Source organism: Bos javanicus, chromosome 1, assembly GCF_032452875.1.
Source record: "Bos javanicus breed banteng chromosome 1, ARS-OSU_banteng_1.0, whole genome shotgun sequence".
In the NCBI taxonomy this organism is placed as follows: domain Eukaryota; kingdom Metazoa; phylum Chordata; class Mammalia; order Artiodactyla; family Bovidae; genus Bos; species Bos javanicus.
In genome coordinates, this window is record NC_083868.1 from 116,646,809 (window position 1) to 116,665,335 (window position 18,527).

Here is an 18,527-nt window from a genome sequence, read left to right on the forward strand (position 1 = left end):
GTCAGGCAGATTCTTTACCACTGAGCCCCCAGGGAAGCCCGTAAACATCATGTGCATGCGTGCTCTGTCATGTCCGACTCTTCGCAACCCCACGGACTGTAGCCCGCCAGGCCAGGCAAGAATACTAGAGTGGGTTGTCATTTCCTATTCCAGGCAATCTTTCTGGCCCAGGGGTAGAATCCATGTCTCCTGAGTTGGCAGGGTGTTCTTTACCACTGAGCCACCAGGGAAGCCCTATAAACAACTATTTCCACAACTTAAACTACTAGAGAAATTAGAAATTGAATTCTATAAAACAGTCCTATCTCCCTAACTCAAAATAGATCCTAGTTGACAGCACTTGAGAGAACACTTTGATAAGAACACTGTGAGGTAAATAAAATTGCAAAAACAAGGAAACAAACACCTCTGCCAGCCCCAGTCTAGGAGATCCTTATTCAATTTAGATGTTAGGATGACTGAGGTCAGGAGGGCTGTGCTAGAAGCTTCTGCAGTGGCAGAGACAATAAAACAGACACAGTGTTCAGTGCCTGCCTGGTCCGAGGGTCTGTTGACATTCAACAAGCCTCATCCTGACTTCTCAGACCTGAAGAACCCTCTATCACTTAGGAAGATGTAGAATCCACCAAGAACTGGGGCCTATTAAAAAGGTCAAGGAAAGGCCATGAGATAAAAATAAACTGGTGATTAGGCACTGATATTAAAATATGTATACTTAAAGAAGTTGCAAATTATACTTGGGATTAAACCAGTCCCACAAATCAAGGGGATAATATAATGTTTCTATGGTACACATTTTGGTTTCTCCTATGAAAATGTCTATCACATATGCATTCACACTTTCAACATTAGCTTATGGAAAATCTTTCCCTGATGGGCATTGGAAATACCACAGTAAAAAAACGTCAGTCCCTGATTGCTTAGTCCCTATATTTATTTATTAAATAGAAGTGACTGGCCAGCTTTCCTTTCAAACATATTAAAAGTAGAGAAATCTTACTGAAATGAGCATTTAATGTTGGCAGTATAGTACTAAGAGCTCAGAGGAGAGGCTGTGGCCTCCATACGGCTCTACCTTTCCATTTCAAATACAAAATCCCTGGGCATTTCAATAGGAGTGTGTGTGTGTGTGTGTGTTAAGGTGAACTTTAGTTTATGAAAACTCTTGTTATCTACCCTCATCATCACCTAACAATACTTAAGTGTTGTTTGCTCAGTCGTGTCTGACTTTTTGCGACCCCATGAACTGTAGCCCACCAGTCTTCTCTGTCCATGGGATTCTCCAGGCAAGAATACTAGAGTGGGTTGCTTTTTCCTTCTCCAGGGGATCGTCCCAACCCAGGGATCGAACCTGGATCTCCTGCATTGCAGGCAGATTCTTTACCATCTGAGCCACCAGAGAAGCCCCAACACTTCTTAAAGAGAGGTATAAAAAGGTCAGGATACATTCTAAAACACGTTTAAGACTCACCTAAAACAATTCATCTAAACTCAGCAAATTCAGTTCTAGCCAAAAGGAGTTCCTTTGGAACATAAGAGGTAATTTTTGTTTAGTCAAGACCAAAAGAGGGCACCTTAAGTTGAAATTAGGCAGTATGAATTCAAGAATCCTTCCCAATCCTTCAAATCCTGAATGATTTACAGAATAAAAATGTTTTAAGATACTACACTGTAAATGAACAGAAAAGATAGTACTACTATTCCTGGAGAATACATATCAATAAAGATGTAGGGATGTCTTGAACATTATAAATTAAATGAAAAAAAGTGTGATATCTAATACTGATTTATCAACAGTATCAATATCATTGTAATTATCACCTGATGCATGAAAAAAACTAAGGCAGATGGACAGAAACTTTTTCAGGATCACAATGAAAAACTAAGAGTAAAACCCAGATTTTCTTGTATTCTAGTCCAGTAATGTAACACGAAATGTAAACCTTTACACAGATTACCAGTTCAACAGAGTTCATCACAAAGTGTGACTTCTGCCAACAAATGAAATCCTAACAACCCTATGGGCAGCTAAAATCCCACACAAAAAAAAGTATTTAAATTCCCCCAGAATTGTAAGTAAGGGACAGACATCTTGGAGTCCAACTGAACATACACTTGGAAAAAACCAACTAATTTTTCCAAGAGAATAAACAAACAAAAATGCGTTTCTAATAATTTTAACGAGAGTTAAACCTGAATAGAAATTATTTTGCCTCTGTTTCTAGTGATTAACCAAGCTCAGTGCCAGGATAATCTTACCAAGCATCATAATTGCTTTTAAGACAGCAAACACGGCTCCTACTTCAATGCTGTTGTGAGCAGCAGCTAAGAGGTGTCTGTCACAAGACGATCTTATTCCCGGGAAAGGTTTGCCTATAAGAAAACCAACAAAGCTTTAACAGATTCATCATCATCATTAACCACTGTTTGTAACCACTTACAGTCAGCAGGGCCTTTCATTGTTAAGTTGTGAGCGCTTAATTGCTATTAGCTAGCTTTAATTGATGTTTCATGGATTCACTCAGAGACACTGCCAGTATCCAGTACTTTTTTTTTTTTAATTATTAAGCCAATGGCTTTGCTCTTCAGAGATATGTATCGAAAAAAAAATCAGTAGCACTTTTATCCATTTCTGCTGATGTCACACACACATTTACATAGAAATGATCTTTAGGAACAGACTGCACTAAACTCTAATCCCTAGAATTCTTTACCTATTCCCTTCACCTTAGTAAAAGAATAAATGAAATGCCATTGCCCTAAGCTGCTAGAGTATGGTTCTTAACCAACAAGAGTATGTTGGAGGATCACACTGCCCACCAGCATGACTTGGCCAAGGAGCAGAGGTATTTTTATTGTTTATTAACTCCTGATGTGAGTTTCTCAATACACCCTGATATTACATAAAAGAAAGGTGCTGACAACCTTTCTCAATAGCTGACAACCCCTTTCTTTCATCGCCTTGAAAAAAGCCCACCAAAATCAGGAAGAAGATTACAGAATGGACAGCCTACTTGATCAAGTTAAACCTAAAGCTCCAAATGAAAACATCATCAGATAGATTTCAACTGTCATCTCACCAGTTGCTTGAGGTAACAGGCAGGCCTGGGGAGCTCGAAAGAGATGAAGCAGGAGACGGCATGTCATTCTTGCCCCAGGCTCTGCATCTGCATCTCCGCAAGCTAGGAGAGAGGATTTTAAAAGCAAGTTTTGTAACATACTGAAGAACATATCTTCCGCATTTCTCGTAAGCTGAAGTTTCTGGAATAATTTAAATAAATGCTCCTTACGGTAAAAAGTAAAGCACTGGCTATTTCTTTTCTGAGAAACGTGAGAGCTCTCTTAAAAACAAGTACTAAAATAGCCGTTTCCAACCTTCTCCATTGAAATCAGTGTGACTTTGTTTGGAACAATTATTATAATGCTACCATCTCTACCTTGATGACGTATTACGGCACAATGCACGTCTACTCAAATTCTACCCTGTCACTCCTTCAACTTGCGAGAGACCACAGCATCGAGACACCAAGCAAATAACCAGGGCAGCTCCAGGATGCAGCCTTACCTGCGGCGAGGAGAGAGGGGAGTGCGACGTGTTGCACGACGTCCTCCAGGGAGAAACACTGTCGTGCTATCAGAATAGCAATGAAAGTAGCTAATGAATCATGGAATGAAAGGTCACTCACCTTCAAGAAAAACATTGACATGTTTTAATACCTAACACCCTTTTGAATAACATCTTAAGATTAATATCTAAGAGAACGCAGGCAATACCAATAAGATCTCAAATCCCAAAAGGAACCAGTAGAGGGAAATCACTTATGAGTATTACCCTCTAGGCTTTTTTCTATTTTTTAAGACAAAGAAAGAGGTTCACCCATATCCCAATGCTTTAAGACAATACTAAGCTGTACCTGGAGTACATGTAACTGAGAAACCAAACAATAAAACAGCAAAATGAAGATATCTCTAAGTGATATAACATTAAGTAAGTCTTTTTGGCAAAGTACAGTATAATCTGATATTGAAGGGTAAGATCATTAGAAGCAATGGAAAACAAGAAGGTTCTCCTAACTGAAAAACAAGCCTTGTGAGTGTTTTGGTGTTTCTTTCAGGAATAACTAATCTTAATTTTGTAAGATAATTAATTTTAAAAACAACTGTGAAAATTCTCACCGACTCCTAAATTTAAAGAAGAGTGAAGATGAGTGAGGGAGAAAAATGAAAGAGGAGAATCAGGAGAAAAAATCATTCATTCAGAGTGAAACTTCTACCTTTTACAGATCTCACAAGACTTTGGCAGAAAATAGTAAGAAAAACAGCTGTAATGGTAGCCTCCACATTAAGTTGTCCGGTTAAGTCAAAAACTATGGTTAGAGATTAACAGAGAAAGAGCACAGCACCTAGAGGTTCATACTGCTAAATCCAACTTTACAGACGAGGGAACAAGCAGAGGTAAAGTGAAAGAGAAACAACTGAAAGGTTAAGGACCTATGTTAAAGACAGAAATTTGGGTCTTTGCTGTCTGGAAGAGCAGGTCACAGGTATGAGTTTTACATCTGAGGTGCCCACATGATAGAGTAGGATTGGCCATGTGGTCTTGAGACACCAGAACTAGGAAATAAAACTTAACTGAGAGGCAGTTTTTATAATGTATACAGGTTCTTCTATATATGAGACGCACTAATATGTAACATGATTTACTGCAAGAAATGATGGAAGTGACAGGCCGAAATAAAGAATCAAGATGGATTTTTAAGAAATTCACACACTGATGCAATGTGATAGCTGAGGAAACCTGTGATACTTTATAACGGACATCTCTTCAAAAACTCTCGGACACAGTCACTAAGAAAGACTGGACACCCCTACGAATCTGAGCCTGGACATCCTAATCCCACACACAGAACCAATACTCTAAAGAGAGTTTTTCACCTTAAGAAAACAAACTGGCTGCCTTCAGAACGCAAACTGCTTTAGTTACGTTATGCCCTGCACCGTGAAGGACCCAAGGCACTTAGTCAACTACGACCAGACTACCCTGAGGAGACCAGACATGACGTCTCAGCTACCAAAGAAGGAGACTCCTGGCATCTCCACTCTAAATTAAGCTATTTTAGTTATTTTGTTTTTTTTTTTTCATTTACTTTTCCCTGGCAATCACACTCTGGTTTATCACTTCTACAGAGAGAGAAGAAAACAATTTATATTATTTCAGTTAAGAGTTGAGTCAACTTAAAAAGAGTTACTAATTGAATATTTAGTTGCACAGCTGAGTTTTTAAATGAAACAGAAAACTTACATCGACAGTGCAAAGAACATCATTAAAGCCCCACACGTGATTTGAAGAACAACAAAGAGCCTTCAGGACCCCCAGCCATTCTGAACTGAGAACAGTGCAGCAGGCTGTCAGCTCGGAGGAGAAATTGGCTATGTCATTAATCCTACAAAGAAGAAAAAGAACATAGGAGAAAGTAACAAAAGACAAAATACTCATACAGGATAAACTCAACGAACACATAATTTCAGTATCATCGAACAGGGGACTAATTTCTTAAGATTCAAGGATATAATAAAAATCCACTTGACAAACTACCTACTAGAATACGGGACAGAAGAGAAAGGAGATGTCTTCACACGTTTTCTAATATTTAATGCTGTCAAGCAACAAACAATAACCAGTACAGATACCAATTAACATATTTTTAGTTCTGTAAACAAATCTGACCTATGAATTCATGCTTTTAAAAAAAGTAAAAAGAAGACCTAAATCCAACGTTTCCAAAATTATGTGTATTTTTCATTGGTATTTTTGTCATATATCTTTTTGAAAACGGATCAGACAACTGATAGACTGTATCTAGAGCATCTTACGTCAGATCAATAAGCCAGGTTAAGAAAAGCAGCCAGAATAGAGCTGAAGTAAACTCAGTAACAAAATAAGATTTAAAAAACAAAGGCAAATGTCTCAAATTAAAGATGTGAATTTCAAAGTAGCAATCATGTGTTTAATCAAAAAGCCCAGCTCACCTTCCAGCATCCTGATGACCCATACATACATTCATGAGAGTGTTGCAGACGAAGCTGTAGCGATTGGCTGCATTGTCACTAAGGATCTTGCCCAGCACTGAGTAGTTGACACTACGGGCCGAGGGATTCTCAATAAAATCCATCATGAAGTCTGGATCCCATCGCAAGTTAGAATTTGCAGGAATCACATTGTTATATATGGTTTGCTTTACTTTTGAACAGGCACTACTGAGGTTACAAGAAGAAGAGTTAAAAGACAAAACAAAACTATAATAACTAGAAAGTGACTTCATTTAAGGACAGATTAAATGGCAGCTGTAAAGTATTCCTAGAGAAAGCTCACGTTATGGCTTCTTGATTCCAACTTTCCAATAATCAGCATTGGACACAGTGCCTAGAATGTTCTAGTTCAATAAACAGTTACTAATTGGGTAGAGGAACAAAACAAAAATAAGACATTTGGGTACTGTTAATTTCTAGGTCATTTCTACATTTTACATACTTTAAAAATAATCTACTAAGACGTCCAACAACTTCTCTGAACAGTGAGTGTTGTCACTTAAGACTAATAAAAATGGATTGGATTACACACCAGGAATAACTTGGTGTTTCTACCCTAATCATACATCCTGTAAAACTGTTCCTTTCCATTCGGGATATCCAGGGAGGTTCATGTGCCATGCCTAACTGGGAAAAAGGAGTTCACTCCCTGCCTTCAAGGAGTTTAAATTCTAGTAGGCAGATACAGATAATATACAAATACAAATTCTATGAGAGTAGAGAAACCATTATACTGTTCCTAAAAATGTATCATGCTGTGCTTCTCCGCAGTATCTAGGGTGTTTTAAGAACCTGGTTTACAATATTCAGAATTATACAGAATAATATATAGAATATTGTCTAAGTGTATAAAAGGGAATTAGAAAGCATCCTCTCAAATCTTGCTCTGCAGCTACGGCTGAAGGATGACCTGATTTCGGAGCTCAGTCCCCATGTGCACTTTGCTGTCCTTGCCCACTTGCTGTGGATAACAAGTCCATAAACAACATTTCACCTTCTCTATAAAAGAGCTCTTTTAAACAACAGAAAATCTTTTCCTTTTAAATTTCAGTAAATTTATTTGTGATCAAGGTGACATGCCCTTGTTTCTGCACCTATATAAATAGTAGCTAGGAATGATTTCCTCACAAATGAAAAGATCTATAAACTCTTTTGGAGAAGGCACTGGCAACCCATTCTGGTACTCTTGCCTGGAAAATCCCATGGCTGGAGGAGCCTGGTAGGCTGCAGTCCATGGGGTTGCAAAGAGTCAGACACAACTGGAGCGACTTCACTTTCACGCTTCAGAGAAGGAAGTAGCAACCCACTCCAGTGTTCTTGCCTGGAGAATCCCAGGGACGGGGGAGCCTGGTGGGCTGCTGTCTATGGGGTCGCACAGAGTCAGACACAACTGAGCGACTTAGCAGCAGCAGCAGCAAAGACTCTTTACCCTAAACTGTTACCACTGACAACTGCTTCCAGAAAACAGAGATTGCTCAGTTCAGTGTTTACCATAATGTGACTTCAGATTTTCTCCTTCACAATCACCTCTGGGAATTTGTAAAAATTAAAAGACTTCTGGACCTCACTGTTGGGTGTATGCAATCTGTATGCTTAAAAAAAAAAAAACACACACACAAAACTTTCCCAGGTAAAACTAAGTCCCAGATATGCTTGGAAAGTACTGGGCCAAGAGGGAGGACTAAAGCCACCCACTAAATGACAGCAAATACAACTTTCTACATGCTTTTTCTTTGCAGACAACTTATATAAGAGCTTGTCAGTGGCTGCTGATGGATATAAGTTTGCAACCTGAATTCATGACCTGTTCAAAATGACAAATATTAAATAGTTCCCAGTGCTTTTATTCATTTAACTTTAAAATTGTATTTATTTATGGCTGTGCTGGGTCTTCGTTGCTGCATGCAGGGTTGCTCTAGATGTGGCAAGCAGGGGCTACTCTCTAGGTGTGGTGTTCAGGCTTCTCATTGTGGTGACTTTTCTTGCTTCAGAGCACAAGCTCTAGGCATGTGGGCTTCAGTAGTTGTGGCTTGCATGGCCTTAGTTGCCTCACGTCATGTGGAATCTTTCCTGACCAGGGACCAAACCCATGTCCACAGGATTGGAAGGTGGGTTCTTAACCCAAGTCTGTCTTTAGAAAGCAAAAGAAAGTTCTGCTTTTCTTTCTGCATTTTCTTATGAGTCAGCCTCACTTTTCTATGGGCGTCTTTCAAGTTGATGCCCTCCTGCCTCCTCTTACAATTTTCCTGAACTTTGTGGTTCATGGTGAGTCTCCTCACCCTTCATTTTGAGGCTTCCTATTTCACTTATTACACTCTTTCCGGATGAGCTCTAGGTTTTAATGAAACATTAGCTGCCATCAGGGTCACTGTCAAATTCTTAGCACTCTCTGTTTCAGGAGTATATGAAGTTAACAAACAAATAAAAGCTCTCATTTCCTTCTGAAACTGTATGCATCATAAAACCCTAATAAAATAATGAAAGCAACACATAGCTCAAGGCCAAAATGACTTATATTCAAATGTAGGCTTCATCGTTTATTAACTTATGATGAAGAGCAATCATTTACTGATAGGAAAAATTATTTCTACTTCCTGGGGTTGTTAGAAGATTAAAGATCTTGATGAAAACAACCCAGCAAAGCCTTTGGCACACAGCAGCAGCTCAGTCATAGTGAATGTTAGCTGCTCAGTCCATGTCTGACTCTTTTTGACCTCTCAGACAGTAGCCCACCAGGCTCCTGTTTATGTGATTCTCCAGGCAAGAAACTGGAGTGGGTTGCCATGCCCTTCTCCAGGTTATCTTCCCAATGCAGGGATCAAACCAATGTCACCTGCACTGGCAGGTAGATTCTTTAACTCATCTGAGCCACCAGGGAAGCCTGCTCAGTCATAAGTAGACGTGATTAGTGATCTATTTCCTTCAAATATTACACTTATATGCATTATAGATGATGTTTCAGATCCAATCATTAAAACTGGTTTAGTAATATATTAATAGACATCTCTCTGCATATCTAGCTTTTCTTCAACCATTTTCTTAGTCCTAGACTATAAATAACACTTGACTCGAAGGTTTTCCAAGAGACTTGCCGTTTTCTTCCATGTCTTTAATTGCTAATGCTAAGCAGCCCCTCAGTTCATTGTTGGTCTCCTAAGTTTCTGCAGAGCCAGTGTGCAATACTTGAATTAACTCACTTAACATGCTTTATTACCCTGCAGGAGCATTAGTGGTCAAACACTGTGGCTTTCTTGAGAAACTTACAGGGCTGTTGCAAGAACCCAGTCATGTATGAGAAAACTCTCTGAAAACTGTAAACTGAAAGCTCTCTGCAAAGTAATAGAAGAACAAGGGGCATTGTTTTTACATTATTTCAGGGGGAAAATATTAATATTTCATAAGGGATTATTTTTTAACCTAATTCATTTCATAGAGACATACTTTCACATTTTTTTCCCCTATCAGTACCATTAAAAATATCACAGGTTTTGTTTTTGGTATAGATCATTCTTTAAACAGACTTTTTTTGCAGTGCCTACTATGAGCCAGATACTCTTCAAGGTACTGGGATAGAGCAATGAAGAAAATATAAAGCTTCTGCTCTCAAGAAGCTTATATTCTAGAAAGGAGCCAGATCATAAATAAGCGTATAATGTATGGAGTGGGGAGGGGGAATAATGCTAAGCTCAGAGAATGACAGAGAGTCGGGGCAGGGGCCGTCCTACATCAAAGGGGCTGATCAGGGAGGCAGAGCCCTGAATGAACTGTGGGAGTGAGCAAGTAACTGTGGGAAAACTTTACAAGAGTGGTAACAGCCAAGTGCAAGAACTCCAAGATGGGAGTGTGTTTAGAATATCTGGAGACCGACAGGGACGTCCATGTGGTTAATTTGAACAGAGAGAAAGAGAAGACAGAGCTGGATCCAATAGATCCTGAAGGATTTTGAATTCTATTTTGAGTAGATAAGAAGCCACTGGTATATGTCAAGTTATTCTTGTTTTAAAAGGGTGACTTTTGAAGACATGCAGAAAATACTCTTAAGAGAATCAAGGATGCAAGCCAAGAAAGCAGTTAGAAGGAAAATGTGATGGTCCAACCAAGAGATGAGCATGGTGGGAGTGGCAAAGCAATGAAGAGTGGTCAGATTCTAGATGTACCTGGAAGACAGAGATTCTCAGATTTACAAACAAACTGGATGCAAGGTACAAGAGAGTGAAGAAAAATCATTAACTGACTATTCTTTCCTTGCCTGATTCTAGATTCCAAATTTATTTTGTCAGCTATTACCATTTCCTTCCCTCCACCAACTTACAATTAATCATCTAAACTTCCTCAAACAACATTAAGTAAGTAAGCAAATTAGGAGTTTCCAGCACCTGTCCACCTGTTGGGGGTACAAGTGCTAAACTGCAAAGAATGACAGGGAGCCAGAATGCTATTTCAAGTAGGAAGGAAAAGGAGTCAAAGAAACAATGCAGGGAGAAAGGAAGTATGCAAACGATGGGGAAACAAGTTTCTAAGTGAGGTAATAGCAACTGTAAGATACACAATGTTTTCTATTCTACCAAAATTGCAATCAGAGTTAAACATGCATAGTAATTTGGAATAGGAAGTTACAGGTACAATGAAATGTAATTCAACAGGAATTCTGGCAGATACAGTTAGGATTACTTCTCATTATTAAAAAGGATGATAATACTGGTTGGCCCACAAAAAAAAAAAGGTGAGGGGGACATAGACCTATTCTTATTCTTTTGACTTTCTTCTACCCACCTGAAGAGGTCTCCAAATTTACTTCTGAGGTGGCTACATGACACGTAGAGGTCGTAGAGGTAGGCTAAGATGCATCTTTCGGGGGAAGAGCACTCTGAGGGGTTCACAACGTGCTTTACCACACCACACAATCTAAGGAGGAAAATACATGAGGACATGAGACACACACTTTGTCAATATATATGTTATTGTTTGAATCTTTTAGAGTGAGAATATGTCCCTGATTACTTTGAGTAAGAAAAAAAGATATCAGACTGTTAACACTAATCATTATAGCAAGAAAATAACTGAATAAAATATCATTTTCTATTATGATATTGAAACAGTATTTTTAAAACTTCAGAAATGCCACTAACAATAAGAAATGAAAGAAATTCCTCCATACAGAAGATGTATAGGGAGGAGTCCATCAATAAAGTTTCTGTACCGGGATATAAAAGTTTTAGTAGATAATCTCTCTTGAGTAAAAAGATTGATAAATTCAGGAAATGTGCAAAGGACTCCATGTCCACTTTGTAAAGCAGCAATTTCTTCATATCAGTAAGTCTGATAAGTTCAATTTTAAGACCATAAGCTGGTTCAGGCATAAACTGACAAATTCATGTTTTGTGGTCACATTCTCCTTGTTTATCCAAACTAGAAACAAATTTATTTTAGTTAATCTTAATTAAGAATTCCAAACTCCTTCTTTTTGGTGATACAACACTTGCAATTCAGAAGAAGCATTTACTACTCCAATTTCCCGGATCAGACAGATGGCCTCTCGGGCCACAATTCATACAATACACAACTTCACGTGACACATATAGACACACTAATGGGCCACCCACCTATCAGAGTCAGATTCCACTGCCATGCCACATTTGATTACAGGGTTCAGGACGGCTACAACAGTGTCCATATGACTCAAGATTATTAAAGCTGAAAGATGCTTCAGAAATCATATGATTCTTCTTTATCTCACAAAAAGGGCTCTGAGGCTCAGAAAGGTAATGGAATTTGCCCACAAGGCAAAGAGCTAGTTTATAGCAGACCCAAAAAGAGAACTCAGGTCTCCAGAGGCCTAGTCTAGAGCCTTCTCTGCTGTTTAGAAGATGGGAGGAAGCCTGGGATGACAAGCCTGAGAAGGACACTGAAATCACAGGCGATACCTCTGAGCACCCTCCCCAAGACGTGTGACTTGAAGGCTCACATAGTCTTGGACTTGTTATTCCCGCTCTGGGATCAGGAGAACCCTGATAGCTCTGTTGTTCAGCTGGCAATAGCAGAGGAAGAGCAGTGTTCCCTGAAACGGGTCTGCCATGCTGTGGGCTTTTTCTTTGTGGGTGTAAATGAGAAATGCCTTTCAAAATAAGACAGAGAAGCATCAACATCCAGAAAGAAATCCAGCCCAACATCAGAGGTGGGACTAGCAAACCATGCAAAGAAATAAGCATGTAGCATCCCGAGGCTTGTGAATCGACAGCAGCAGATGCAGACTATTGAAAATGGCTGTCAATTACATCAAAAGTGTCCCCAAGTCAAGAAGAAAAGTAGATGCTTCAATCAGTTGTTACCTATATAAACCAAAATAGCCCTAGGTATACCTTGAAAAAGCAAAGAATTATTTTGTGATTAAAGAAAACAAACATGTATTGAAAGATTGCCAGGCATTTACTCTATCAAAGTCAGTGTTCCCTCCACTTCCTAGAAGTAACATTTTACATTGAGATCCAGTATGTTTATATAAGTACAAAAAAAAAAAAAAAAACCCAACCCAGAATAACAGTTTGGGGAAAAGTACTTATATTTACTATATATGATAAAAAAAAAAAAAAAGAAACACAAAGTGAATATCAAACATGATTTTTTTTTTTTTTTTTGCCATACCTCATTTACTGTGCTTTGCTTTAGTGAGCTTTATAGATACATGTTTTGTTTTGTTTTGTTTTTTCCTTGTTAATTTTCTGTTTACTTGATCTATCCCTAAGTGTCAGTGGGGTATTAAAGTCTCCCACTATTATTGTGTTATTGTTAATTTCTCCTTTCATACTTGTTAGGATTTGTCTTACATACTGCGGTGCTCCCATGTTGGGTGGATATATATTTATAATTGTTATATCTTCTTCTTGGATTGATCCTTTGATCATTATGTAGTGACCTTCTTTGTCTCTTTTCACAGCCTTTGTTTTAAAGTCTAATTTATCTGATACGAGTATTGTGACTCCTGCTTTCTTTTGGTCCCAATTTGCATGGAAAATCTTTTTCCAGCCCTTCACTTTCAGTCTGTATGTGTCCCTGTTTTGAGGTGGGTCTCCTGTAGACAACATATGTAGGGGTCTTGTTTTTGTATCCATTCAGCCAGTCTTTGTCTTTTGGTTGGGGCATTCAACCCATTTACGTTTAAGGTAATTACTAAAAGTATGATCCCGTTGCCATTTACTTTATTGTTTTGGGTTCGAGTTTATACACCATTTTTGTGTTTCCTGTCTAGAGAATATCCTTTAGTATTTGTTGAGAGCTGGTTTGGTGGTGCAGAATTCTCTCAGCTTTTGCTTGTCTGAAAAGCTTTGATTTCTCCTTCATACTTGAATGAGATCCTTGCTGGGTACAATAATCTGGGCTGTAGGTTATTTTCTTTCATCATTTTAAGTATGTCTTGCCATTCCTCCTGGCTTGAAGAGTTTCTATTGAAAGATCAGCTGTTATCCTTATGGAATTCCCTTGTGTGTTATTTGTTGTTTTTCCCTTGCTGCTTTTAATATTTGTTCTTTGTGTTTGATCTTGTTAATTTGATTAATATGTGTTTTGGGGTGTTTCTCCTTGGGTTTATCCTGTTTGGGACTCTCTGGGTTTCTTGGACTTGAGTGATTATTTCCTTCCCCATTTTAGGAAGTTTTCAACTATTATCTCCTCAAGTATTTTCTCATGGTCTTTCTTTTTGTCTTCTTCTTCTGGAACCCTATGATTCAATGTTGTAGCGTTTAATATTGTCCTGGAGGTCTCTGAGATTGTCCTCATTTCTTTTAATTCGTTTTTCTTTTATCCTCTCTGATTCATTTATTTCTACCATTCTATTTTCTAATTCACTAATCCTATCTTCTGCCTCTGTTATTCTACTATTTGTTGGCTCCAGAGTGTTTTTAATTTCATTTATTGCATTATTCATTATATATTGACTCTTTTTTATTTCTTCTAGGTCCTTGTTAAACCTTTCTTGCATCTTCTCAATCCTTGTCTCCAGGCTATTTATCTGTGATTCCATTTAATTTCAAGATTTTGGATCAATTTCACTATCATTATTTGGAATTCTTTATCAGGTAGATTCCCTATCTCTTCCTCTTTTGTTTGGTTTGGTGGGCATTTATCCTGTTCCTTTATCTGCTGGGTATTCCTCTGTCTCTTCATCTTGTTTAAATTGCTGAGTTTGGGAGTCCTTTCTATATTCTGGCAGTTTGTGGAGTTCTCTTTATTGTGGCATTTCCTCGCTGTGTGTGGGTATGTAGAGGTGGCTTGTCAAGGTTTCCTGGTTAAGCTTGTTGCTGCAAACAAATGACACTGGCGTGCGCTCGCAGTGCCTCAGCCACACTGGGTCTGCCCCCGCTCACAGCGCGTGTAGCCTCCCTGCCCATACTGCTCAGGCTCTAGGTTGTTCCGCCGGGAACAATCCGAGGCTGGCCCTGGGTTGCATGCACCTCTCAGGTTCAGGCACTCAGGTAGTCCTCAGGCCCAGGTCCGAGCAGCTCTTTGGCGAGCGCCAATGCTGCGACTTATCGCCTCCCCGCCACTTGGTTATCTGGGTGTAAAACCGGTGCACCTTCTCAGGCAGATGTTGACCGTCCAGACCCCCAACAAGTTTTAGTTAGCAAAGAAGCCAGTTTTATAGATAATGTCTCTCTGGGGCTGCGATTGCCCCCTTCCGGCTCTGGCTGCCTGTCACCGGAGGGGGAAGGTTTGCAGCCGGCTACCTCTGTTTAGTCCTTTGTTCCATGCGCCGGCTGGCGGTGTCTTAGGTTAGGGCTGGCTTTTCGCATGGTAGATATCCCACAGTCTGGTTTGCTAGCCCAAATTGTCTTTAATATTTTTTCCTACCTCCTTTCGAGGAGTTGGGTTGCTTTTCTGGGTGCCTGATGTCCTCTGCCGGCATTCAGAAGTTGTTTTGTGGAATTTACTCGACGTTTAAATGCTCTTTGATGAATTTGTTGGGAGAAAGGTCAAACATGATTTTATAAACATTTAATAGAACACAAATTTAAAATATCAAAATAAATGATAATGACATAATTTCAAAATAAAGGGGGAAAAAAAGCACTTGTGACAAACTATTATTTTCATTTCATGACCAATTAGGGCATTTCCATTCGCAGTTTAAAAAGTATGATGTAAATCAAACAGCATGAATGAGCTGCATGAATGATTGCTAACTGTTTCAGCAATCTGGCGGATTTATTAGCTATGAGATGCTGGGTACAACCCTTCACCAGCCACTCCAATTAACAGGCCTGAGTGTCAGTCTCTTGACTTGTAAAATGGTGCTAATTATTCAACTCCACAAGGTAGTTGAGGGCTGTAAAATAGTTCTCTATTTTCTGGATTCTAAGGCAGCTATTTTCTTACATTTAAGAATATCAGGGATGTTTCAGATGCCACTTAGTAATAATCTAAGTGTTTATTATCTGTGGCTTTTCTCTCATATGAAGAGAAAACTTACAGTTCATCAAGGCTAAAATATTTAACTGGCTCAACAGAGAAAAAAAATTCTGCTGACTCTGGTCACAGAGAAAAAACTGAAGAAAGAGGCCAGAAGAGGAGAGACAAACTTGAAGGAAAGATTAAGAAGATATTAAATGAGGTGTCTTCAAATAATAAGATAGTATTTGCTAGGTGAGGAGGGCTGCAAATAGAGAAGAGGCACAGAAATACTTGTATCAAGTTCAATGTCAGCAAAAGTCTAAAAGCAAAAATTCTACTTAAGCCAAAACTCTAGTCAAAAATGTACTTCAACTTTAAAGTAAAAATGTTTCATCTTGGGAAATGCAGTTAAAGAAAAGCACATGTAGTTAGGAGACAGCCTCTTATACGAACTGAATGTAACAATAATTGGATTTACTTTGTTCTGGTTTTTTTTTTTACTTATATGGTTATTACAGAAACATCTTTAAGACTTCAAAGAATAGTTAAAAATTTAAAAACCTATGTGTAGAATTAATGTGGTAGCATTTCCTCTTCCCTCCAAAAGCTGCTGTTAAATAGATGCCACTCTAGAATAGATAGATGACATGTGCTGGATTACCCAAAAAAAGCACGGTGAAACCAAAGAACTCCATGTCTGTCTTTTGAGCCCAGGAGGAAAAACGGAAGAAAAAGAAAAAGAGGTTGCCTTTCTTTTACATATACATAAAGCCCAGAGAAAGAAGTCTGTAGTGGACAAAAAAGAGCTCAGAATAAGTGTTTTGACAGCTCATTATACTTCTCTGGTCCCATTAATTTTAGCCCCTAATGGTAGTGATGTAATGACTTAGCCCAACTTCTCCAGTGGTAGAAGAGAAAACCTTAGCCTACAATTCATCCAAACCGAAAAAGACTAAGAATCAAAAAGTCATTTATGCTAGATTAACTCATCAAAATTTTCCTTTAATTTATAAAAGAAATGAAATTGAAAATTAAATCTGTAAGATGGTATGTATTCAAAGCTTATTTGGAGTTGGATTCTCCAAATAGAAACTGAAATTACATGAACAAAGAAGCAACCACATATTCACCAATAATAATAATAATTCAGGATTCTGGTCAATAGAGATGACAGTAACTAGGGAGAGAGAAGTAGGCAGGCAGGCTTTCTACGCTTTTATCATCGTTCTGTTAAACGCTTCCTGGAACAAGCATTCTTTAACTATGCATCTTTTTATGGAACAAACAGTACTATTTTTCCTTTAAAGACATTATAAAACTTTATCACAAATACACATTCTGTCGTTAAATCTGTGAAAAGGTTATATAGGAAGGCCTTTGTTCTTCTTTCAAACTTTATATTAAGTTATTATTTTAAAATAAAGCTTCTTAAAAAAAGCCACATTACACATTTTAGGATATACCAACCCTTCAAACACCTGGGCTGTCTGATCAGGATTCAGGATCAGACAACTGTGGTAACGCCTGAGAACAGCCACGATGCAGACACACAGTCCTGTCGTGTAGCTTCCTGCCAGGCTGGAGGACTTCAGGAGCAGTTCTGCCTCCACAACACTCAGTTCGTTCAGGAGCTGCAAAAGGCAAAACGATCGAATAAACATGTAGCTGCCAGAACAAATAGGAAACAACATTAATTTTTACACACTCTGGATATACTGAGTCATCCTAAAACTGCTTGATCTCCTTTCTTGTTCTGCCACAGGATTATATACATATAAAACCACCAATGCAGTATCTCAGGCAATTAAATGGCTTTTACTTTTAATCCTTTATCAAAATTATACTTTTCCTTCTGCCTGGGCATCATGGTCCATGCCATGAAGAGGGATTCAATACTGAAATAGTTGCCAAAATTGTATGGTGGTCCAAAGTTCTGGACTGGATAATTTCAGGAAAAAACACCCCTAGCCTCTTGATTTTTTTCCATTTACACGTCATTTTCAATAAATGGAAATTATTCATCAGTATTTTCTTATTATTAACAAAGCTAACACCTCCAACAGAATAAGTAAAAGATATGTTTTATTTCTATTCACTAACAATATATACTAACAAAAGAACTCAAGTATGTGTACACGAAAAATAGTGGAACAAATCAATGTTTCATATTTTTTGTTCTTACATTAAATATACTCTATTATAAACAGCAAACAAATTTTCACCTTTCCCTAAGCAAAACAACAGAAGACAAATAAGAAATACAGTCAAAACTCTCACTTTTTTACTATTATATTTTAACACCAATTATATTTAATTGAAAATTATGGACATAGCTGCTAGTTAGATACTGTTGACTCAGAATGTCTCAACTGTACAGAACTGCACGGGTGGCTCATTGTAAACTGGACAATGCCTAGTAGGTTTGCTTTGCTAAAAGGCAGGATGCCTTTGATACCTGTATTGCGAAGTCAATGAGTCCATTAATATTAAGTGCTGGCTCCATGAGATCAAAGATGAGCTGAATGTGGTGAGCCAATGGGAGATGGTATGATGTTCCTGATGCAAAGCTTGTGATTTGTTCTAGCACATTGTTAGAAATCTATGTGAAAAAAGTGAAAGTAATTAGAAGACCAATATTCCAAATAACTTTTATGTATTATTTTAATTTTGGGAGGTAAGAAATGTGAATTTATACATGATTCCACTTAGAAGTTGAAACATATTTTTACAGAAAAGAAAATCAGTACAAATCAAATAATATCCTTAAAACAAATATAATCTGAAGAAATAAGACAAGTTGTCATTACGATTTTGACCTAAGTCTCCTAAAGGTAGAACTATAAATGCTTAATTAATTTCCAGATATCCCTTTGACTACCTATGGATTTGGTTTCTTCCCAATTGCAAAGTACTTTGTTTCAGTCATCAACAGACTTCTCCCTTATCAATCAGCAATGCAGGACACAAAATGTAATAATGTAAGTATTACATTAGAGATTACTTTATGTAGTGCTGATTGTTATCACAAGGTAAAAGTATTTCTGGATAAAAAT

The 18,527-nt window shown here is 38.1% G+C and overlaps 2 protein-coding genes across 10 annotated transcripts in view; one reads left to right on the forward strand and one right to left on the reverse strand.

Moving 5' to 3' along the window:
* The window catches only part of MED12L (mediator complex subunit 12L), a 363,490-nt gene that overhangs the window by 56,138 nt on the left and 288,825 nt on the right, over positions 1 to 18,527 (reverse strand). For 7 of the 9 annotated variants that reach the window (XM_061418660.1, XM_061418677.1, XM_061418696.1 and 4 more), the window contains 8 exons: positions 17,930 to 18,073; positions 16,942 to 17,105; positions 10,864 to 10,995; positions 6,031 to 6,258; positions 5,303 to 5,444; positions 3,566 to 3,686; positions 3,081 to 3,182; positions 2,260 to 2,373 (listed from right to left, as the gene is read on the reverse strand). In XM_061418660.1, coding sequence (XP_061274644.1) covers positions 2,260 to 2,373; positions 3,081 to 3,182; positions 3,566 to 3,686; positions 5,303 to 5,444; positions 6,031 to 6,258; positions 10,864 to 10,995; positions 16,942 to 17,105; positions 17,930 to 18,073 — 1,147 coding nt within the window. The remainder of the gene's footprint in view (positions 1 to 2,259; positions 2,374 to 3,080; positions 3,183 to 3,565; positions 3,687 to 5,302; positions 5,445 to 6,030; positions 6,259 to 10,863; positions 10,996 to 16,941; positions 17,106 to 17,929; positions 18,074 to 18,527) is intronic. The other 2 variants (XM_061418668.1, XM_061418686.1) reach the window with 2 other exon arrangements.
* The window catches only part of P2RY12 (purinergic receptor P2Y12), a 53,205-nt gene that overhangs the window by 14,560 nt on the left and 20,118 nt on the right, over positions 1 to 18,527 (forward strand). The window lies entirely within an intron of this gene.